Source organism: Amblyomma americanum, chromosome 4 (genome assembly GCF_052857255.1).
Source record: "Amblyomma americanum isolate KBUSLIRL-KWMA chromosome 4, ASM5285725v1, whole genome shotgun sequence".
NCBI classification, from domain to species: Eukaryota; Metazoa; Arthropoda; class Arachnida; order Ixodida; family Ixodidae; genus Amblyomma; species Amblyomma americanum.
The window spans coordinates 89,819,158-89,843,381 of NC_135500.1; the positions used below are offsets into that span (position 1 = coordinate 89,819,158).

Consider the following 24,224-nt stretch of genomic DNA (forward strand, 5'->3'; position numbering starts at 1 on the left):
AAGGGCTTCCGACCTACCGGCTGGTGCCGGGGCGCAACTTCGGAGGTATTGGTGGCGAATGCTTGTGTGCGCCGGCAATGGCGGCCGCGTTTTCCCGTGCGCACCGCATTCTTGGGGTGAAGCCAGCCCTGAGCATTTGCTGGCGAAGGTGCCGAGAGCTCGCGCTTGCTGAGCTCACTTCGTTGCATGGAACCAGAAGTCCAGCGGCAAGGCACAACAGATATCCGTGTCCGACCGCAGAAGGTTACGAGAGCGTAGGTTATACAACGGCTCGCGACGCTCGCCTGATCCCGAAGAAGCTCTCTCCGGCTCACGGCCGCTCTCGAGTGGAGCGCGCGCTTTTCTTCTTACGGCTTTCGCATTGGAGTCTGTTTCCGCCTCCCGCCGTACCCCGTGGGGTCACCACTGCCCCGCCGCTCCGCTGCTGCGACCGCTGTTCACGCGGAAGGAGAATGCGCGCTCGGTTCCAGTTCAGCCCGCGTCAGTTTTAACTGTCATGCCTTTATATTTTACCTCTTGCGCTTTACGCAAAGACCGCGTAGTCAGCCCCTTTGCCATGGTAGAAATCTGAAAACACGGATTAACGTTTGCGCGCTCTCTATTTTAGCCCGACTGTGTATGGTCGAACGTATGCTTCGAGCACTGACGTCAACACGTTCTGCCCTTATACATTGCTTGCAGTGACGTCATAGATAGGAACCTGTGATGCTGTTCCGCCATGTTGGTGCTGTCACAGCGGCCGTGGTGCAGTTCATGCAATTCGCGCGCACGGTGTACTTTCGACGGTGTCGCGATGGTTATCTGCGCTGCTGTTGGATGCTCCAACCTCACTTGTTGGGCGATATCAACAAACACAAACTTTTTTTCGTCTCCCAAAGATCATCCAGCATCAAGGTGACATTACGAAAGCTTCATGCGCGAATCGACGGGAGGTGTGGATGGCTCGGATAACACGCGCCGATCTCAAAACCGAAAGGCCGGGCATTCATGCTTGCGGCGTCCACTTCGTAAAAGGTAAGTCCGTCGCATATGCACAGTGTTTATTTAGGTGCATGACGTATAAGCATAGCGGAAACTCATTTTAAACAAGTTTCTCTTGCATTTTGTAGGCAGACCATCAAAACTGTGGGAGGAGACGGACCCGGACTGGGCCCCTCCGCTTTTGCTCGGATATAGCGCAGAACAGGGTGATTCCGGACGCCACCCTCGCGCGGCGAGACGACGGACCCAGAAACGTGCGGCTCGAGCGGAGCGTCAGGCCACATTCTCACAGACGGCCTCCTCTACGGCGCGGCGACGACGGAGCCGAAAACCGCGGCAGCAACGGAGCGGAGCGGTGTTCTGATCGAAATAGGCGCCGAACAGCGGCAAACCAGTTAGGGCGGGTGCTCGCTCCTCCCACGTTTCTCCCGCGTGGAAAAAAATGGTGCTGGTGGAGTCCGAAGGAGATGCCGAAGGTGCAGTGCGCGTTACTCTGCTTGACAATTATCGCAGAACAAACATGCGATCGCGCTAGCGGTGGCAAAAGTTAGAAATCAGGTGAATAACTTTGCGCAATTCCACATTTTTATAGCGAAACACCACGCGTACAGCACCAAAACATATTTATACGAATATAGCAAGCTACTACTAAAGCGCTGCGTGCACTGCAGTGACATTATTCTGGCCAATGTGAACGAAATCGAACATATGTAGGGGGTAATGAACTCTGTTATCAATACAGGAATGGTTTGTCAGGGCTTGCTAGATTGTTCTTTATACTAACGTTCGAGAATTAGGCTAGCCAAACAGTTTGAGAATGCTTTACCAGTATAGGCTAATTGAAACAATGAGGCCCTAAAAGCTAGCAACAAGTAAACGGGGTTTCAAAGCAGCTTTCATCGCAGGAAGCGGCTAAAACCCATCAGCTCGACGGATAGGTGGCGGCCTTCGACACAGCGCTCGTGTTTGTTCCGTCCTCATGTTCTTGCGCGCTGTTTTACCATGGATAGTAGTAACCAAATTGCTCAGCTTTCCGTACTTCTTCTTCCAGTGTTATTCCTATGATACGCTTTTTTATTACTCCGTTGTTTTTCATCTCGCGTTTCTTCATCCTCTTTACTGTCTTTGCATTGTTTTTATTTGAGTTTGTTTTTCTGCTCTTTATCTCATCTGCCCCGTCACCTCTATCCTCCTTTTTGTTTTCTTCACCTGAATGGTCGTTCATTTCATCAGCCACCCCCTTGTCTTCGGTTTAAACCTGGTAACCGGCTTTCCGTTACCGTCCCGAACTCCATCTGTTCGCCATAGTCCACGGGCCGTGTTTTTTTTTAGTTTTTGTCTGAGTTCAGGTTCGTTCTTCGGGCTCCACAACAGGTGCCCCACCGTCCGAGGCGGCAATACAGACGAGATCAGGCAACACTTGACTCAAGGAAGGCAAACTGAATCTTTATACAGGAATTCACATATTTACAACAGAATAAACGGCGAGTGATTACGTGGAACTGGCTGAGGGAAAATCTTCCCTCCTTGGCATCGCCGAAGATGCAAGGGATCGAAATCTAGCTCAGAACAATTTTCCAGGCTCCGGAGCCCGGTTTTGAAACCTAGGAGCCTGTCCCACATTTGGCACCACACAATCACAACACACTAACACATGATTTGTATACAAACTGCATTACATGTGTTGCAGGTTCCGCAAGGTTCAAACCCCTCTCCCTAAAATACTCAGCACGATAAGAACATCAAAATTGCTTTTAAAAAATGGCATTCGGTGAACGGGCCCTCGAAATGATTGGCCCACTAGGTTTACGTGCCACGCCCCATACTTCTGCAGTATTACTCAATCTCTCTCCCTTACCAAGTAAAAATAAAAACGCGAAAATACATCAAAGACACTCCTACGTGTCGTCCGCTTCCTGAGAACACGTGACCTGGCGGCTCACAGGATTACGGCAGTTATCGATCTCAACCGAGCCGCTACAGCCGCAAGTAACAAACTACTCGTCTTCGTGCCGACTGTTGACAGGCGTCCCCCCAAAATGTGGAAAGCGGCGCCAGCCTGTCGTTGCTGTCTCTGAACGTGCGTCAGCATCCCTTTTGTATGTACACCTACGTTTCGTTAACCCGGCCCACTTCTCGAGAGCCGTTGGTATGCCCCGTCCTCGGGCTTCGGCGCCGCCGCGGCTCAGCCGCGGCGTCTGCTGGACGCGCCCGCACCTGACCGTACGCTACACTTATTTGTTCTCAGCATCGCGCGAGCGTCCAGACCCGTCTCGCCCGGTGGCGTATTTACGTTTGCTAGCCGCTGCAGACAAGACCAATGTTGCCCGTGCCCGTTCCCGACAAGTGCAATGTTGCCAAAACAGACGCTGCAGCCAAGTTCAGTGTTGCCCACGCCCGTTCCCGACAAGTGCAATGTTGCCAAAACCGCTGCCGCGTATTTCCGTTTGCTGGCCGTTCCGTTTGCTAGCCGTTCCCCCGCGTCTGCCCAAGTTATATTGTAGTAACACTAGCCTGCGTCTGCACAAGTTGTATTGTAGTAACGCTAGCCTGCGTCTGCACAAGTTCCCCGCGTCTGCACAAGTTGTATTGTAATAACGCTAGCCTGGCCTGCATTTGTGCGAATAGGTGAGTGTCACCGGCAGTGTTATATAGTAGTAACGCTAGCCTGCGTCTGCACAAGTTCCCCGCGTCTGCACAAGTTGTATTGTAGTAACGCTAGCCTGGCCTATGCATTTGTGTGAATAGGTGAGTGTCACCGCCAGTGTGTGAAATTCCTGGCCTTTCACAAACCGTCAAACGTTCATATCTATCTCATACCTCTCATGAAAGCTGCGCGCGGTTACGGGTGACGTCGTCGCATGATTGTTTAGGCGAAACTGAAATAAAGGAGCTGAAGTGACAATTGTGTCAGGTAACCTAGAACAGTGCACTGGGCTGTAAGATCATTGCCTTTAGACACTGTTGCAAACAGTTTCATGATGGCATATACTTGCTGTCGGCATACCCTTGCTGTCTTATCTTCACATTGGACACAGGAATGGAAAAATCCCACTAAGCGCAACCTCCCATACCTAAACTGTTCAGAGTGCAAACAGTTGTCATTATTATTATTGCATCCACTGCTCTGTGTCTAATCTGAGCTCGATGTGGCATCCACATGTTTTCCGCAATCTGTGATCTGGTAGGTCGTAAACATAGGTGATAATGCTGCTTGGTTTATGTGCTTGCTCCTTTTCTCCAATGCATAATGACTCTTTTGGTGTTGTTTAAAGTGAGCCGCCCTTTGGTGGTTGCTTATATAGTGTCCTCAGAATAAAAAAGAAAAAGGTGGCTACTTCTCTGAACATCAATATTTATTTTTTATTTAACAGTTACTTGCACCACCCCATAGGACATTACAGCAAGCTGTTCCACTCTAAGATAGGTAAAAAACAAGAATAGAAAACATCACCCTTTAAGGAAAGCTCTGTCACCTTGAAATGCTTCAATATGTAATTAAGTTGGTTGATTTCCTGGTGGAAATCAAGCAGCACTGTTGTGAATTTTTTCAATTTACTTATAAGTGGCCATGTCTCCAAGCCCCAACAGACACATCCATATTCAAGTATTGATCACACATGAATATCAGCTGTATTCTGAAATCACTTTGCAAATGACCGAATCTCTACTGTAATAAACCAAGAACTGATGGCTGCCTTGTTCCCAATGTAATTCAGTTGCTTATTCCAAGGCCCGAGATAAAAAGCACTCTTAAGCATAAATTTCTTGCTTGTTCTTAAAGTAATATTTAACTCTGTACCTATCAAAGTCATTACAGCACTGTCTTGTAAAGGTGATGTGAACAGTTTGCAAAGCTTTTAGCAAAGTAGGTGAATCATACACAATTTGTGAATTAAACTGGAGGAATATCATCAGGACCAAATACCTTGGCCTGATTAACATCTTGCAATAATATACCAATCCCGTTAACACAAAATATGATCTCCAGCATGCGGTCTAGCTTAGCAGCCAGTGTGAATCTAACAGTATGTGAGCAAGACGGCATGCAGATGACGAATAACCACTGCAAAGTTTTGTTTGACATACATTATGTTTATTCAAAAACTAGTTCAGGCATGAGGTAAATAAATTAGTAGAAGAGGAGGCCCCAAGTAGAAACTGTCGTGGGGACCTCCTGTTATTAATTGTATATATGACGCATGATAAACATATGGAAGATAGTAACTGCATATCGGAAAACAGGTGCGGTGGAAATTAACAATCACAAGAAAAAATTTGATTAAGTATGCTCAATTTTGCAAACTCATTAAGGAACACGGCAAAAAGAGAACACAATACTATACAAAAGCACTCGAGCAATAAAAGCCATATACAATAAATACAGGGTTCATTGGCATGGCAAATGATGGTAATTAAAAAGTACACACTCTTTCAACCTTTTATTGAATGATGCTTCTGTACTAGATGATGTGATGATTGTTAGCAGAGAGTTGCAGACAGTGATTGCTGAGAATGATGAATAAATACAAAAATAGAATATATATCACGACTTTTCAAGCCAGGTATACAGATGTTGTCCTCATGAAAAAAAAATAAAAAATTTAGGGTGTAGTGTACAGTATGCATGCACAGACTGTGACCAAGTGTATGTGGGTGAAAGTGGAAATTTCGTTGAAAGGTTGAAACAACACCAGTATGATGTTGCAAACAAGGAAGCTTCGTCAAATGCACTCGCCGAACATTCTGAAAGCAGGCAGCATGATATAGATTGGAGCAACGCGTGCATTTTGAAAACAGAAAATAATCTGCAGAGCCGTCTATATCTAGAATCCTTAATCATTCAGACAACCGAACATACTCTTAATCGCACTGACGGAGCACTTCCTGGTGCATACGCCCGCTGCCTAGGGCACATTTTCAAGCTTAAATAGCCAGCCTTTCACATCTGTACCTGTTTGTGAACAAGGTTCCCGTGTGGGAGCCGAAACGTCATTAGGAGTTCATTTTATTTTCGTCGGTGTTCTGCCTTCTTCTTCATGTACACCCCCAACCAGATGGGTTTCCGTCCAACCCTCGAGTTCATCAACTTACACCGGTCGTATGGCCAAAGAGCAATTACCGAAATCTGTCGATTTACTTCCGTGACCACTCGAGTGGCATCATTCAAATGGTCACTTGAACTTCAACATGACATATGCAAGACCCTTGGCCTCATTCCTCAGTCCCTCCGCCTCAACAGGCCCGTTTCAACAAGTTTCGGCTACAGCATTGTCGCCAAGGCTGAACGATTTCTACTACAGGCAAGAATTTTGGATTGCAAACAAACTATTAGGAAACTAGAAAACAAAGCTTTCTTTGCACGGTGCCGGCTAGAGTGCCAGTACTCGGCAGTATTCCTAAGTGTGCAGCTACACGCCAATTTTCAGGCCAAATTATCTGCAGCCTGAGCAGAACAGTCCCACGAAGACAAACTCTACAGGCTCACACATCAGGATAGGCCTGCACACAGCAACGTCACTTTGTCAACAGTCCACAGCCTGTACTCTCATAAGCCTGATCCTGCTCTGTCTGTACTCAGCCTGGGCCTAAACTTCAAGTGGCACCGGCCCCAGACCAAAGAAAATATTCTATACGCAGTGGAGAACGCAATCAGCAAGGTGGAACCTTCCCGCCGCGAAGAAGCACGTACTCGCACACTCGGCGCTCTTTTGAGGCTGCGGCCGCTTCAGGCCTCCTCGACACTCTCTTCAGTTCAGTGCAACGCCATCAAGCAGCTCCAGGCTAATGCCGATTTGGTCATTCTACCAGCTGACAAAGGAAATGCCACTGTTCTTCTCGACAAGGTCACCTACAAGACCAAATGCTGGCCCTGCTGTATGACCAGAGCACTTACGTGTGTGTCAAGAGGGATCAAATGGCAAAGATACAGGCACAGTTGCATGCCTGTATCTTACAGGCCATGCACTTTCTTACCGGCTGCAGCGGAGGACCTCCTCTACAACAGCTGAGCTTCACGGCATTAAGGAAGCTGTTTCTTACATCCTGCGCCGAACCGCCGGCCGTTGGGTTATCTTCACCGATTCAAAAGCATCTCTGCAGATCCTGGCCAACCTGCTGAAGAAAACGAATCACCAGCCAGTTTCCCTGGACATTGGGTATATCCATCATTTAGCTATTGCCACAGGCCACTGTATAACATTTCAGTGGGTACCTGCTCACTGTGGCATTATGGCTAATGAAAAAGCAGATGAAGCGGCCCGTAAGGGCCATCAACATCAGAGATACATTCGAAGTTTTCTCACGAAATCTGATGCGTCCCAAATGGCTAAAAGTTTTGCGTACGAAGAAACGTATCGGCTTTGGAGTTTGCCGACACATCAGTACCAATTTCTTCACTCAATCGACCCACATCTTAGATCAAGACTCTCACCCAGAATTCCTCGACAACTCGAAACACTTTATCACCGACTTCGTCTGAATGCTGCATATACAAATGGCCTGCGATACCGTTTTGGACAAATGAACAGTCCGCATTGTGACAACTGTGCTTCGATAGAAACTGTGGAACATATCCTGCTTGAGTGCCCTGCGTATGCTAACGAGCGTGCGTACTATGAACATTGCATGCAGAAGCTCTGCCCAGTGCCCCTAACAATGGACAAAGTTTTAGGCCCCTTAGCCTGCTTCAGGCAACAGAGACTTGCAATTAACTTTCTTTTTACATATTTAAAAGACATTGGAGATCTCGATAAGCTCTAAATTCACTTGCAGGTTACCTTCATGCATTCTTCTTGCAGTGAACTTCGTCAGCCCATTCGTCGGACTATGCACTCCATCATTCCATAGGTTACATCAATACTCGCCACTGCATCCTTAGTACCCATTTCATGGCTGCATTTTATGTTCGTTTTTTTTCCACCTCTTCCTATACTTACCTGGTGCCGGGGCATCCTTGGTCAGGATGGAGGAGCCTCCAGGGTGAGACGTGGGCATTGCACTGCGCCCGCGTTGACCCCTGTCACTTCCTCTAATGAGTTAGATGGGGCATGTAATTTTTTCCACCTCTTCCACGCTGCTCTCCTTCAGTCTTTATCTCCCAAATTCCCCTCCCTACGCAGAGTAGCATGCCAGCGATATTGAAACGCCGGCTAAATTCTCTGTTTCTTCATTAAAGAGTCTCTCTCTCTCTCTCAGTTGCAAAAGCTTCTATCACACCTTTTGTGGTGCCACCCCAACATAAGTCCTTCTGCTTAGCGCTACTATGTCACAATGGCTCAGCACCAGCGTTCTATGGCCTTCCTAAGATACACAAAACCGATGTTCCAGTGAGGCCTGTCGCACATTTTACCAGTTTACCACTCTACAAGCTCTCTGGCTTCCTGCACCACATACTGGCTCCGCTCATCGGAAGAACCCAGACCAGTGTGCCTCATTCTGCTGACTTTATATAAAAAGTTCGAAACGTGCGTCTTGACAACTGTGATATGATGGTCTCTTTTGATGTCAAGCCACTCTTCATGAGTGTTCCAACTGACTTAGCAGTCGAGGTTTGCGCGGCGGCCCTAGAATCTGATGCTACTTCGCCTGGCAGGTCGCCAATCGATGTGCCAGATCTCGGGCGACTCCTGCGTTTCTGCCTGAGTAACACATATTTTACTTTCGACCAGGTGTTGTACAAACAGGTTCACGGCACAGCCATGGGTGCTTCAGTTTCTGTTACCGCTGCAAACCTAACAATGGAATGGCCTGAAAGCCACGCACTAAATTCATTCAGCCCACAGCCAAAGATTTTTGTGTGGTACGTTAATGACTGCTTTGCTATTATTAAGAAGGATGTTTTATTTGATTTCACAGCGCATCTTAACAGCACCGAAAGAGCCGTCCAGTTCACAGTCGAAAAAGAAGAGAATGGACAGTTTCCGTTTCTGGATGTCTTAGTGAAACGAAGCCAATCCATGCTCTCATCCAAAGTGTACAGGGAGAGCACTCATACTGGCTGCTATCTTCACTTTCACTCCTTTCACCCAGCCTCTCACAAGAGATCAGTAGTTGCCTCGCTATTTCTTCAAGCAAACCGCATCTGCACAGAGCCAGAGGACGTGAAGGCCGACCGTCAAGGTGTTCGCAAGGACTTCTCCGAATGTGGCTACCTGTTGCCTTTCGTCAACGCTGTGGAACGCAAACTGTTCCAACCCCCACGATCTGACAGTGGCTCAGCCGCCAAAAAACGTGGACCTGTGCCATATGTGCCCGGGTTCAATGAAGCCTTGGCACGCATCTTGCGATCTTATGACGCTGAGGTGTCACACGTGGCGGCGAAAAAGTTGCTCGTCAATGTAAAAAGACTGCCTGCCGAAAGAAAAATTTCCGGGCGTAGTGTACACTATACCGTGCAGAGACTGTAACTATGTGTATGTAGGTGAAAGTGGAAACTTTGTTAAAAGGTTGAGACAACACTTGCATGCTGTTGCAGACAAGAAAGCCTCGTCAAATGCACTAGACTCCTTAGCCATTCAAACAACCGAACACACTCTTAATCGCACTGACGGGGCACTTCCTAGTGCATAAGCCCACTGCCTAGGGCACATTTTCAAGCTTAAATAGCCAGCATTTCACGTCTGCACCTTTTTGTGAACAAGGCTCCCGTGTGAGAGCCGAAACGTCATTTAGGAGTTCATTTTGTTTTGGCCGGTGTTCTGCCTTCTCGATGTACAGCCCCGACCAAACAGGTTTCCGTCCAACCCTCGACTTCATGCAGGAAGCATATACTGTCTAGAAAGCCCAAGAGGGAGCCTAAATTCAAACGTCAACATGTGTTAGTTCATGCTGTAGGTCATCCTGCTAGGACTGCAGCCACTGTGAAAAAATGTGAAGCTGCTTTCATGCATGTTGCACAAAGCATTATCTAACATTATCTCTAATCCCAAGTTTCACTGTACTCCGGAAATGCAGAAAGATGACCCCGAGAAACTGCCAGAAAGCACATGTTAGGTCCAACAGGTTTGCAGCATAAGAATCCAGTTATCTAAAAGCTTCCTGCTACATTTTATTCCATTGCAAAGAAAGTAAATTCGAACACTCTGTGAACTGCAGCAAATAGCCTGCTAAATATACCTGTTAAATGAAACAGGTGCAATCAGACTCCACAGCCTTGGCAAAAGAAAAATAGGAAATTGGAAGGGGGTAGGTAATGCAGGCAGCACTGCAGCAAAAACCCTCTTGCAACCGAACAGTAAACATGAACGTTCATCGTGAGAGGCACTGAATGGAACTGTAAAGTGAGAGTGCGCTTGATTTGTGTCTTAAGTCTGTGTACACAATGCTGTATCAAAAGTATCGTTACAATAGGATGCGTATATTCTCAAAGACTGAATAGGAAATTCCTGTTGACAGTGTCAGCATGGAGCCTCTTGTTTTGTTTTGAGTTTCAGATTGATAACTGTTTTGGGGCAAGGAGAATGTTGGGGAATGGAAGATGCTCTTGGAATGCACATTCACAATGTAGCTCAAAGTGTTTAAGGGAAACACTCAAGGTGAAGTGCATTTCAATTAGGCAGTAATTACTCTTGAGTTTCTACTTGATCACATTTATACGGTTGCAGAGCAAAGCTAGACAGCTTTTTCAGAAACTTTGCAGCTGAAGGAAAATTCGTCTTAGTCTGGGGTAGAACCAGGGACCACAGCCTGCCTGGGCAGTCATTCTACTTTTAAGCCAACCAGGATGCCTAGCTGATGTCATAGTGCACGAGGCCATATTGACCAACAACCTGAAGCAAGAACGGTGTTAGTTTCGCTCTGAGCTGTTCATCAATTAGCTCTCTTTACCTAAATGGTTTGAAGGTTCAGACACCATGAGACACAGTACTGGAAATAGTTCAGGATAGCCCTTGGCCTTTTGCTTGTAACAGCCTATGCAGAAGTTCTCGAGGCAGCATGGTCACACTACGTTAAGTGTATGTCTTCAGTCTTCTTTATATGCTTTAAATTAATCCGGAGCCCTCCACTAAGGTGACCCTTGTAGCCGGCAGGTTGTTTTGGGATGTTAAACCCTACAATTTACAAATTTTCCTCGCACGGTACGCTGGAGCCGTAGATGGGGAAGAGAGAAAGTCAAAAAGAGAGGCAATCCATTGATATTTACGCTCCTCAGAAGGCATGCCGGAGGTGGTGAGCGAATGTGCAGCGGAATCGAAGGTAGAGAGGCTGGCAAGCTCGGCCAGTAGCGGGGAGCGGGACAAGGCAAGATATACGACACGTATGTTATATTCTTGTAGACGGAGATCCCATCGCGCAAGGCGACCGCAGGGATCTTTTAGCGAAGAAAGCCAACATAGGGCATGATGGTTGGTGACATCAAAAGGACGGCCATTATGACAGAGTCGAAACTTGCCAAGAGCCCAGACAATGGCTAAGCACTCTTTTTTCAACCACGGAGTAGTTGGATTCGGCTTTTGTGAGGGTGCGGCAGGGGTCAGCAACCACATATTCCTCGAATCCAGACTTGCGTTGGGCGAGCACAGCCCCGAGGCCAATGCCACTGGCGTCCGTATGTACTTCGGTTGGGTCTTGCAGGTCGAAGTGACGCAAGGTGGGTGGTGTCTTGAGGAGACTGCGCGTCGTCGCAGACAGGCAACCAACTCGAAAAACCTATGTTGCTGCTGAGAAGCTGAGTTAAAGGGGCAACAATGGCCGTATAGTTGTGAATAAAACGTCGAAAATAGGAACAGAGGCCTAGGAAGCTGCACAGTTCCTTAATGCAAGTAGGTGTTGGAAACGCAGTCACAGCACGAAGTTTGCTTGTGTCAGGGCGGACGCCTGCTTCTGACACAACGTGGCCTAAAATTTTCAATTCACAAGCAGCAAATCGACACTTTTTTTAATTTCAGCTGACGGCTGGCGTTCTTGAGGCAGGTTAAGATGTGCTTCAGTCGGGACAGATGAGTTGCAATGTCGGGCGAAAAGATCACGATGTCTTCGAGATAACAGAGGGCACGGCTTCCATTTCAGACAGTGCAGAATGGTGTTCATCATGCACTCGAAAGTAGTTGAAGCATTACAGAGGCCAAAAGGCATGACGTTAAATTCATACAGGCCATCAGGGGTCACAAGTGCGGTTTTAGGGTGATCGTCAGATACCAGGGGACCTACCAGTACCCATAGCGTAAATCGAGAGAAGCGAAATGTTCTACTCCTTGGATGCAATCCAGAGCATCAACAGTGCGGGGATGAGGGTAAACATCCTTTCGCGTGATCTTATTCAGGTGGCGGTAATCAATGCAGAAGCGAGTAGAGCCGTCTTTCTTCTTCACGAGTACCACGGGTGAGGCCCAGGGACTGTTTGAGGCTTGAATCACGCCGCTCTGAAGCATGGTGTCACCTTGTTCTTGAATAACATGCCACTCACTGGCGGAGACACGATATGGGCACTGACACAGAGGGGCGCGGTCAGCGGTGGCGATGTGGTGGGCGACAGTCGACGTGCGGGTTAAAGCGGTCTGGTGTGAATCAGAGGAGGAACGAAAGTGACGAAGCAGCGCGAGAAGTTGAGTGCGTTGAGGTGCAGGAAGAGAGGCGTTGATGGCGGGAAGGAAAACGTCTGGATGCGAAGTGTCGAGGGCAGGAACCAGCGGGCTGATGGCATCTACGTCGAGGGACGGCGAATCATCAGTCTCCTCGTGATAGAGAATGAAATCAATGATTTAAACAGTTCCGAAACACTCACTGCAACGCACAGTGGAAGCATATGTAAATGGATTCGTCACGAACAACGCGCTAAGGCCAGATGTCAGGGTGAGGATGACGTAAGGTATGGGCACGTACTTGCGGCACAAAAAGAGGGGCGATGGTGTAAAAAAGTATGTTGCCATCGCAAACAATGTCAGAAGTGATGGGCACTAGAACTGAAGAGCAGGCAGGCAATTCAGTGTCTTCAGCAACGACGGCTTTGGCAGGAGCAGCAGTAGGGGCATTGGGCGGCGAAGAACCGCTGAGTGCGAAGAACTTGAGTTCAGCTCGAGCACCATCGATGGCTGCATTATGGCGCATCAGGAAGACCCAACCCAAGATGATTTAATGAGCACAGGTAGACAGAATGATGAATTCAATCACGTAGAGGATCTCCTGAATAATGACGCGAGCCGCGCACGTCGCTAACGGTGCAAAAGCCTGCACTCTTGCGGTGCCTAGCGAAAATCCAGAAAGTGGGGTCGTCACTTTTTGCAAGGAGCAGTAAAAGATGGCCGCCATGGCAGAAGCAGCAGCGTCGGTGTCGACAAGCACCAGAACAGAAACACCCTCTACAGAAACGGCGATCAGATTTGCGGGAGATAATTGAGGCCTTGGACATTTCGCTGGTGGCGCAGTTCTTGCCTCAGGAACTGCAGTATCTAGCTTTCCTCTTGCAAAAGATCCAGGCACCAATGCATGGGAGAAAGGGAACGGCGACGAGGAGAAGGTGAGCGCTGGGTAGAGACGGTAGTGTGATCAGGTGAACGAGGGCAACTCTGTGGCGGCTCGGCTGATGGTGAATATTCACTGGGAGGAGGCCAGTAACCGGGAACCTGGGAGATTGGTACACGACGACAAAGCTGGGCCACATGACCGGGCAATCTGTAAGAGCAACAAATAGGCCGGTTGTAAATGGTACGCCAAGGACTGCAGAATTGTCGAAGCGGTCGGAAAAAAAGGCGTAAGAGCGTGAGGGGGCTTGAGGCATAGATGCTTGAGGTGGAGCATAGGTTGGGCAGTAGTTAGGTGGCCCCGGCCGTGCGACGACGGCAGCAGCGTAAGTCAGGGGTGCAGTGACAGGTGCGGGCGGCTGAGCTGGCGCAGGCGGAGGGACCAGTGGAAGGGCCTTAGCCACTTTTTCACTGATGACAGTGCGAAGGTCGGGTACCAGGTACGGAGATTGCATGGAGTGGGATGGAAGAAGCGATAGTTGACATGCAACTTCGTCATGCACGAAATCTTTGATGTGTGCCAATAGTTGCGAGTGGTCGGGTGCAGCTGACAGGCCGGCAAGCGACTCGACAAGCGCTGTGTGCTGGCGAGTAATTAGCCTCTGCTTGCGCAGCTTGTCGTAGCTCTGGCGGAGACTGACAACTTCGGCAATGGTGCAAAGATCTCGCGACAGCAGCATCTGAAAGGCATCAACCTCAGACATTTGGGCGTTGATGCGCAGACACAGGTTTACCACATCTTCAGTGTAGCTTGTGAACGTCTCACTCGAGGGCTGAGAGCGCTCGAGCAAGCGGTGTTCAGCGCACAGCTTGCGCACAGCAGGACGTCCTAACACTTCGGTGAGGTTCGCCTTGAAAGCAGCCCACGTAGAGAAGTCTGCTTCATGGTTTGAAAACCACAGGCTGGCAACGCCGGTCAAATAAAAGATGACGGCGCTCAACTTGGTAGTATCGTCCCACTTGTTAGATGTGCTCACCTGCTCGTATGTGAGCCAGTCTTCAGCATCATGATCATCAGTACCGCTGAAGAGGGTGGGGCCCGCTGCCGGAGGGAGCTGGAGCACAGGACTGAGGAGTCCACCTGCACGGCTTGGTGGTTGGCGTCATTAGGCATAGTGGGGGTCGGTTGTGTGCGGCTGCAAAGGTCCAGGGCGGTATGAGGATGCTAAACCAAACCTCCATCTAATGTAACGGGGTCTTAGGTCAGCGCTCAGGCTGCGGCAAAACCACGGCGGCGACAGTCTCTGGTCTGTCCAGGTTAGGAGGCTCTCGCGCTCTGAGCAATGGCAGTGCGGCTAGAATAATGCCCTTTTTCTTCTTCTTTCGTTACGAGTACAGCGCTTGTAAAATGTTCAGTCAGGGAAAAACATGCTCTTTTGAGCACACTCTTCAAATTCTGATGTCCCCATTTGGTGCTGGTCAAGGTAGGAAATTGTTGATTCTGCCACACCCACAAAGAGTTATTGAAGCCATCTTGGTTCACTTAGCTTCTTGACAGGCTAAGGATTACTGGTGATGTGTGTCCATCCTAGTGGCACTTGGCACTAGGCACATTGTCACGGACATTGCAGCTCAGTGCGTGCTTCCGTTTTAGGCTCCTTACTGCCCCTGATTGTGGTGGCCGTCCAGCGGGAACACGTCCTGAGCCTCTTGCCAGACCTGGTCGGCGCCTTACCAGGCTTGTGGGTTGCACCTTTATCTTCTGGCCTCGGCGCCTGTCTGGTTTTGTTGCGGCCTTTACGGTTAGCATAACTCCATATGCGCCACTGCTTGTATTCACGCTACCGAGCTGTGCATTCACGGTATCAAGTAAAGCGGCGTATGACGAGTTTCCCTCAGCGAGTCTGTGTAGACGTCGCAGGTGTTGCTCCAGGGTCCTGTATTTTTCTTCGAGATCCTGCAAAAGGTTAATGAAGTCTGATTTTAATACGTCACCAGTTATGGCAGCTGGAACACTAAGTGGCTAGGAGTGTAATTATTAGACCTTGCTGAAGGCTAACTATTTTCGGCATGCAATAAGGTATCTTGCATCATGGTTGTGCTGTTTTGCCTACAAGATTTTTTTTTCACTTTTGATGGAAGTAAATAGAATGAAAGGTTCTGCTGTACCTCTGGCTTTAAACGTGGCTCAGGACTTGTCTCATCCGACGTATTCATTGGTTGATCACAGCAGCTGGGGCCTTGGTGGTGTTCTGGGTCTTGCAGACTGGCAGAAGAAGACACAGAAGTGCCTGCAGGTGCATCACTTTGTAGACCTCCCGTCATGGGCATAAAAAACTCCAGTGGTGGGCATCTCTCACCCAGTGCCAGCTGACCCAGCTGGACACAGTCAGCAGGTGTTAGCTGTGGGCTGTTAGGAAAGGACCCTCCAAAGGACCTCTATACAAGTGCCTGGTGTTTGCAGAAGGCCCCTTGACTCCCTGCCCAGCAGCTACAGACCCCAATGTCGGCATGTACTTCATACATCCCAGTCCCAGCTGAGTTTAGGACGCTGTAACCTTCGTCATGGTTTTGCACGATAGATTCGGTAGCCATGTCTGGGATCTTGTCTAAGAGACGGTCTATGCTGTTTCGATGCGCCGATTCTCTGTTGTGCGCATGGCGAAGAATTCTTGTCTCAAAATAGTTCTCCCATGCTGTTGTGATATATTCCACCAAGGCTACTGCGTTGTATGCTTTTGTTCTGCACAGGACAATGTCCTTCAGAATTCTAATCGATGCCTCGCTGTAGTTGTTTGTGTTCTGTCCTCTTGTAACAATGCCTGCCCGGTACATAGCCACCCATTCCTCCTCGGTCTTCAAAAGCGAGTCGACTCTTTGCACGTAGTCTTGGTGAGGCAGTGAGCGAAGAGCTGCTTTTGCTTCTTCAAGTTATTCCTTGGTCTTTGAATACAGGACCTGTGACATAAATGAGAACAATAGGAGTGTATTAACCATGCTTAATGAACGTAGTGATGCACAATCGTTTTTTTTGCCTCACTCATGCATGAGGAGGTACTTTGTCACAGAAAAAGGTTTTTTAAAAAAAGGAAGAGCTAAACTCAAATTCTGCACTTCTTCCTGAAGCCATTTTTATTAGGAGCTCGTAATTCAGTTCCAGATCAGTCATTATGATTTCGTTTCTGATTGAGTATTTCCAGCTGCTTTCGTTGTTTTGTAAAGGTTTACACACGCACGTGCACACACACGCGCGCATGCACGCACACACACACACACACACACTGCTTGGAGTGCCCACACTGGCACATTGTTGTTTTAGGGAAAACTGCACAACAAAAAAACAGAATGCATTATAATGAACAGGTGATATCATGTCCAAAGCTGTTAACACAAGCCATGCATTTTATGGGCAAATAAGGTAGTAGAAAAAAAAGTGAGCCAGTGCAGTAAAAGGAAAGTGAAAGAAGTACTGTCTTAATATTAACCTGTAGCATAACTAAACCTGTTTCTGAGCGAACACCCATTAAAAGGGTGGGTAATTGAGCTTGTTGCATACTTTATGGTGGCTACAACACATTTCGTAGAGCGAGGACAAAGAAAAGAGCAAAAATTCAGGGGGTACTTTGTTGACCTAATGTGCGGTGAGGGCTTTAGCACGGTGTTGCTGCTTGTGTCACTGATGTGTGGCTAAAATGTTAAGTACACAATTGTTTGTGAATCTTAAATGCTGGAGACACTGGAGGATGTTTGGGAGGCATCCGTCTGATTAGATGCCTTTCCGCAAACACTCTCCAGCATCCTTACGGTGGACAAAAATTACAGTGGGACTAAAAAAAGAATGAAAAATAAAATGACCCTGCCCATTCCACTAGGTATAACGGGCTGCCTTATGCTAGACAAAAATAATTGTTGGACTATAAAAAGAATAAAAATAAATTGTCCCTGCCCATGCCACTACGTATAACAGGCTTGCCTTACAGTAGACATATATTATTGTGGGCAAAGAAAAAGAAAGAAAAATAAAGTTGCCCAGCCCGCGCCTTACAGTAGACAAGGAGAACTACATATGCATTGGCAGGAAGTAGCGTAGTCGTTAGCACGCTTGGCTGCGGAGCGGAAGGATGCTGGTGCGAATTCCGCTGTGCAAAAGGATTTTTTTCTTATCCAGTTGACGTCATTTTATTGACAGCTATAGTGTGACAGATTTTGCGGACGGACGGACAACGGTGAGCCATTAAAGGCTTTCGCCTTAATAGACAGATGTGGGCGAAGGTGCTGAAGCAGCACCTTTGTCCACGCCTGTCAGTGCATTCCTTTCTTTGTCCTTATTCTACCCATTCTGCCGTAACCATCCTGAAGAGGAAATCTCATGGTAAGTGCAGCACACATCAGCTACAGTTTGGTAGCACTTCAAACATTTCTAGCAAGATCGTTTGTAAATACATCGGAGGCCTGAAATGGACACCCAAGGCCACACACACACTTGCTGAACTTGTGCAGTTGTAAGCTGCACAGTGCTTCCTTCCCACTAGATATGCTTCAATCCGTGTGAAGAGGGTAGTAGGAATGTTTGCTATTCAGAGTTTTTGCAATAGCTATTAAGTGTTGAGCTTCTAAATTGGAAGCCTTTCTTGAAGCCAGAGAAATGCAGTCTACCGAAAAAAGAATGCTGAGATGAATTCTATGAGTTGTGTTTCACACAATAAGCCTGACCTAACTCCATGTTGCTTTTAGTGGGAAAAAAAAACACTTGTTTTGTAGATTTCATCATAATCATCAATCTGACTATGCCCACCTTCAGGACAAACGCCTCTCCCATGGCCCCTTATCCCTGCAGACTTAGTATCATTCACCCACCTGGCTTTATGCCGCCGCCGGGTACGCTTGCCTTCTCTTGGAATCCAGTCCATTACGCTTAACGACCATCGGCTATTTTGACCTCACATTACATGCCGTGCCCAAGTCCATCACTTTTTGATTTTAACTAAGATGTTGTTAACCTGTGTTGACATATTATATATATTGGTCGCAGCCGAATACAGCGGGGTGCTGTATACATAAAAATGTCTAATGCATTGTTTGAAAGAGGAAAACACGCAAGCAAAAATCGGGTATCTATAGTCCTTTAAGGTGTCCGCTGACCCTGGGAGCCAGTTATATGCCTTTTTTGTCCCGAAATTGAATGGAGTGCTTAGACTGCGAATAAGGCAACACTGGGAACTAGAATGCTTGCTTTGTGCAAACAGATCCTGGAGTCCGTGAAGTGTGCCGGGAATGGGATCGAACTGAACATTGGAAGCAGAAGAAGGCAGAGTGTTCATGTGAGCATATAGGCACCAGAACAGGCCTGTAAGACGCCCAAGTGGGCAGGCGCTTGTGAAAAGTCAAATTGTGCCTGCCACTCCAGACCTCTCAGCTGCTAACGTCAATCAGCTTTCACTGATTAATGCATTAGGCTGGTGAGCTGAGGTATAATAATTCTCTTCCGTTAGTGCAAGCAGTGCATTCTGGCTCAGACTGGACAGAACCCAGTGTCTACATCACTCTGCATTTAGTATTTAACAATCATTAAATATTACATCAATTTCCTACCAAATAAATATTAATCTTATAGGCTCAGATGTGGTGTTGGAAAAATGAAAACCTGGACAATTTGGTAAACGTTCATATTGTTTGAGCACCATGCCAAAACATGACCTTGATCTTGTCTAGTTTTTTCTGTGTAATGTGTACCACGCAAGCAGTATGATAGCTTAGATGTAGTGCTTCCATCATTTAATTTTTTCACACAGCATTTGGTTTATTTTTTGTGTAGTACTCAGCGAGCAGTAAGTTGGCAATACCTTTTGGAAGGCTGCTATGAAGCGGCGTCGGTCATCTTTGTCCACCTTATGGTGTGAAGAGGTGATCCACCTCCACTCTGCCTGCAGGATATGAAAATGGCACAACAGCTGTTGTGCCGAGGGCCAGACGTCACGCAGGGCGTCCTTCTCAGGCCGAGAAGAATCTGACATGAATGCAGCAGGTGCCTGCAACAGCAGTTGACATATGCCAAAAAGATAAGCATTCTTTGCTGCATTAAGGGAAAGTGCATGTGTACTGTGTTTGCTGAGGGCGCTTAGACAGTTATTTTTATCTGTTAATGCAGTGAATGAAAGCTATGAAGTAACCTTTAAAACATTACCATGCTTTTGTACTCATGGGTAGTAAAGGCTTAACCACATGTCAAGCAGTATCACCCATATGTGAAGTTTACCTTTGCAAAAGTAAGGCGGGCAGTGCGTGTACGTGCTTTACCATGGTGAGACCTTCTTTCCCCGATACCAGCTTGACAGGGAAAACTAACGTTAAGAAACGAAATTTGTTGAAAACAAAGGAAGTCGTTTTCATTTAAGAGTATGGTTTCTAAACATCTTGAAGCAAGCATGCCACTTTCAACAACAGTGCACAAGCACCTCACTTCCAACAACAGTATGTCAGATGCTAATGACGTCATTTGATTTTCCTTGAAAAATAAGCAACATAATCTACAACTGTCACCCGTTAAATACTGTCGCTATTTTCCAGCTCCTGCATTAGTTCAGAAACCCTTACCTCTCTGTTTCCAAAGCATGTTGGGTAGCAATGCTTCAGCAGCTGGAAAGCCAAACTGTAGCCCTCCCTGCTATGTGAGCTGTGTATTAGCACAGCTATTGGCACTGCACCAGCTTTTGTGGCTGTCAACAACACTGTGACTGTGCTCCTTGTAGTGTCGCAGGAAGCCGTCGAGTCAACAAAGATGAGTTCTTGAGCTGACTCCAGGCTCTGGGCACGCCGCATAATGGGTGTGACCACGAGTGCTGCCCAGCAGTCATCTGCCTTACTGCTGGTGTAGACATCTGTGCCTGTGCAACAGAACATGCAGAATGGTCATTCAGGAGACACAAATGAAGTAACACAGATACCGAGATTTCCAGAGGAAGAATTGACATGGCGCTTGTTCTATTACCACTAATGAACATTGTGGCATTTTGCAGTGAGCATATTTGCTGCCTCCTTTCTGTAGTAACTATATTTTAACACTCTGTCATATGCTAGGTATGACTGAAAGTTTAGGCAGATGTGCGTCACAAATGGGAGTCACATTTGCGAGCTATTCAGTATTGATGGCAGGAGAAAGTCAAAAAGTGTGAAACAATGTTTTCAACTTTCGCTTGGAAAGGCATCTCTCTTGGTTGTGTCAGAAATGATGTTGGTTCACAGTTTTGCCTAGGAGCCATGGCTGCTACCATATTGCTCATGACTGATGGAACACATGTAGTATGTGAAAAATTATGGCCAAACTAATCTACAGATTAGTTAAAACATTTGGTGAGAGCCCTGATTTTTCTCGTCTTCGCCTCCTCGTATTTCTCCCTCCTTCTTTGTCTTGGGTTAGCTTGCAGATTTATACTACTACTACTACTACTACTACTGCTACTACTACTACTACTACTACTACTACTACTACTACTACTACTACTACTACTACTACTACTACTACTACTACTACTACTACTAGCCGCCACAGTAACTCGGTGGTTACGGTGCTTGGCTGCTCACCTGAAAGGCGTAGGTTCAATCCCGGCTGCAGCGGTTGCATTTCATTGAAGGAAAAATGCTTAAGACCCATGTACTATACGATGTCATTGCACGTAAAGTGAACCCCAGGTGATTGAAATTATCCGAAGTCCTCTACTACTGCACCCCTCATAGCCTAAATTGGTTTATAATGTTAAACCCCATAAACCAAACTGCTACTGCTACTTGACTACAACTACAACAGTCAAACCCGGATATATCAAACTTGACGGGGCTCACGAAAAGTTTGATATGTTGGTAATTCGATGTCTAAAAAATGGCAAGAAATGAGCTTATCTGTAACCTAAAAACAAGAATACATTGCACTCACTGTAGCAGTGGGCTTCTTGCAACAAAGCGTCGTCCATCAGTGTACTGGTAGCACACCACTCGCTAGGCATTCCTAGATGTAATGTGCTTTTCACTGGAGCCGCAGCACATGGTGCTTTGGAGCTAGCCACTGCCTAATATAAGAAGTATAATCCTGCCACCAGTACACTATAAATATTCTAATCACAGTGCATATTAAGGTACAGTTAGTTTCCACAATGCCTTCGGCAGTGAAGCGAGCGCAGCATGCCAGCCGAGAGTTGCTGCTAAACCCCGCAGCAGAGACCTACTGGGCTGCAGAGCAGCTGCACTATTAAGTTCATGCTTCATCCTGTATAGAAAGTTCCTGTCACTGCATGTGGCGCGCTTACTTCTCTGTACGAGCAGCAGCAAGGACACCAACTTGGCATGCTGCATAGGTTTCAAACATATTACAGTGAAATTTTAGGAATGATATTGCATACCTTGGGCTGCATATTGTGTCATCTTTTCCTGCAGCTTGACCAGTGGACTCCCGCATGGTCCATACTTGTCGGTCCGCAAATGGTCGTGCATGTAGTACACGGCCCTTTTAGTAGGATTCACAAAACCACTTGCTAGAAGTTGTGGCCCATCTGGCTGCACAGCGAGGAGACTCTCATGGTGGTTTATAGCCTGAGAGGGTGTCATTCCCGCTTCAAAGTAGAAAATAATTGTGGCCTTTGTTTCGGGGCTGGTGCGAAGCATTCTGAGTGAATCAGCTGACTCGGTACTATGATTGTGGCTTGATGTCAACCGAATTAGAGCAGGCAGAGGGACTGCCCTGCAGAGGAACTGGTCATTCTTCTTTGTATTCCGATTCAGTTTTTTTATTTTGATATGCAGTTTTGCAGGGCAGCCAGTGCTTCTCTGAGAAGAAGTCTTGTTCCTGTGGTGGTGCTGACAGCACCATACCTTATGGAAGACCATCCTGCAAAAAAACAGAACTGCCTTAGGGATTTCACAGCTCAAATCACAATAATTACAAATTTGGCATATTGTATGTACAGTCGCGAGTAAAAAGATTAGCACATATGAGGGAACACCGGAGCGCCGGAATGACAACGCGTGGCGCTGCGGGGGATTAGTAGGCTGATAACAAGAGTGCCGGACCGTTCCCACTCTACAGTATTAGAGGGGTTTAACGGACTGTCACGGCCCAGCAAAATTTATTTTTCTGTCTCGCCCTTTTTCTTTTTTCTTACCTAATGCAGCCTTGCTCCCAAAGGCAACTGGTGAAGAATATAATATTTTTTTTTCTTGTGTGGCAGTTTTGCGAGCAGCCTCAGCCGCACTGCGCTTGGTGACAGCTTGAGCAGCTCTGCATCCAGGAGCCGCCATGGCCTCCGAAGGGAGATTTGAATATAATTGAAAATATAATCAAGTTTAATGAAAAAGCGACTTGCTAAAAGGCAGCTGCACAAGTCATCGCCACATATCCTTTGGGCGGCAGTTCGAGAGGAATGGAGCAGGCTCCAGCCTCTTCCTGACCTTGCAAGCAGCCTGCTTGACTCCTTCCCTGAGCGCCTTCAAAGCGTTGTGAGGGTCGGTGGGACCTATGCACGCCATTAGTGCAACGACGCATTTGCTCTCGCATCACGACAGCGAGCTGGCTCTCCTCCTTACTTCTTTTCCTGAATTGATGTCATAGTGCTCCTGTTAATAGTGTTACTACAGTTTCCTAACAAAGTGACTTGTGTGTATTAGTTGCACCGGGAAAATAAACTCTATCTCTTTTTCGAGCTTGTGTAATACTGGCTAAAAGCAGCACTATCATCTATTGTTCCCGCGAGTTCCTTTTGACACACCATCACGGACATAAAAAAACAGTAATAAAAAGAAGCCATCTTTGCTCATGATAACCGAGCCAAAATAAATGCAGCGTGCACAGTCACGTAGGGTCAACACTTCGATGTTCGGGCAATGGCACACTTGATAAAGCTTACTTCCTGCCCCCCCCCCCCCCCCCTCAGGTACATAAACATGCAAGGCGGTAGAAAGAGAGCGAAGTGGTTAGAGATAGAACAGCAGTTGAAGGACGAAGAAGTAGGTGTGTACACGCTATGCGAGACACATCTCAGGGATCTAGAAGATCCAACGCTTATTGACGGCTACGCCTGGGAAGGGAGGAACAGAACAACTACGGAGAGGAAGAGTATAGGTATGCTTATGCAGCAAGGAAAAAATTGGCAAAGAATAAAGTCAACTTGCAAAGAACATGTCTGGGTATCGCGTACAATTGCCGGTAAAAGGACATGGCTAGGAGTAGTTTATTTAGGGACAGGGGATAAATGCAGGCAAGAGAACACGGATCTAGTTAAGTGTCTCAATGACGATATAAAGCAGTTTGGAGAAGGCGCCGATATTATTCTGTTGGGGGACATGAATGGCCACATCGAGAATCTGAATGGATACACAGATTGTAACGGGAAGTTGATGCTAGACTTCTGTGAGCGACACAACCTAGTTATTGTAAATAGAGAAACTAAGTGTGAAGGACAAATCAACTGGGAATCCCATAACAGGCAAACAACCATTGACTACTGCTTAATCTCGCAGGGGATGTATAGCTAGCTCGCAATGATGGAAATAGACGAAGAGGGGAAGTACAGCCTCGGTAGTGATCATAAGCGTATTAGTCTACAGTTTGGAACCCTGCTCAAAAGAGAAATGAAGGGGAGTCAAAAAGAGTACGCAAAATAAATGACAAACAAATAGTGCAAATAGCGGCCTGCATAGGGGAAGCAAAAAGGACACATCCCATGGAAAAGTGGGATTATAATAAGTTAAAACTACTCATTAGTATAAAAATAAAACAAGTTAAAGGAGTAAACCGCTGGAGAGGAAAGAGGAAGCCACGAAGTTGGTGGAATAAGGAAATTAGGGAGGCCATCG

The 24,224-nt window shown here is 47.1% G+C and overlaps 1 protein-coding gene and 1 pseudogene across 1 annotated transcript in view; one reads left to right on the forward strand and one right to left on the reverse strand.

Annotated features, from left to right (window-relative positions):
* The window catches only part of LOC144129656 (uncharacterized), a 32,408-nt gene extending 12,063 nt beyond the window's left edge, over positions 1-20,345 (reverse strand). The window contains exons 1-4 of the mRNA XM_077663767.1: positions 19,977-20,345; positions 19,226-19,411; positions 15,046-15,101; positions 14,420-14,578 (exon numbers count right to left, since the gene is read on the reverse strand). Of these exons, the coding sequence (XP_077519893.1) occupies positions 14,420-14,578; positions 15,046-15,101; positions 19,226-19,411; positions 19,977-20,282 (707 nt within the window). The 5' untranslated portion in view covers positions 20,283-20,345. The remainder of the gene's footprint in view (positions 1-14,419; positions 14,579-15,045; positions 15,102-19,225; positions 19,412-19,976) is intronic.
* Positions 7,912-8,046, forward strand: LOC144130678 (U1 spliceosomal RNA; annotated as a pseudogene).
* Positions 20,346-24,224: the final 3,879 nt, after the last annotated feature.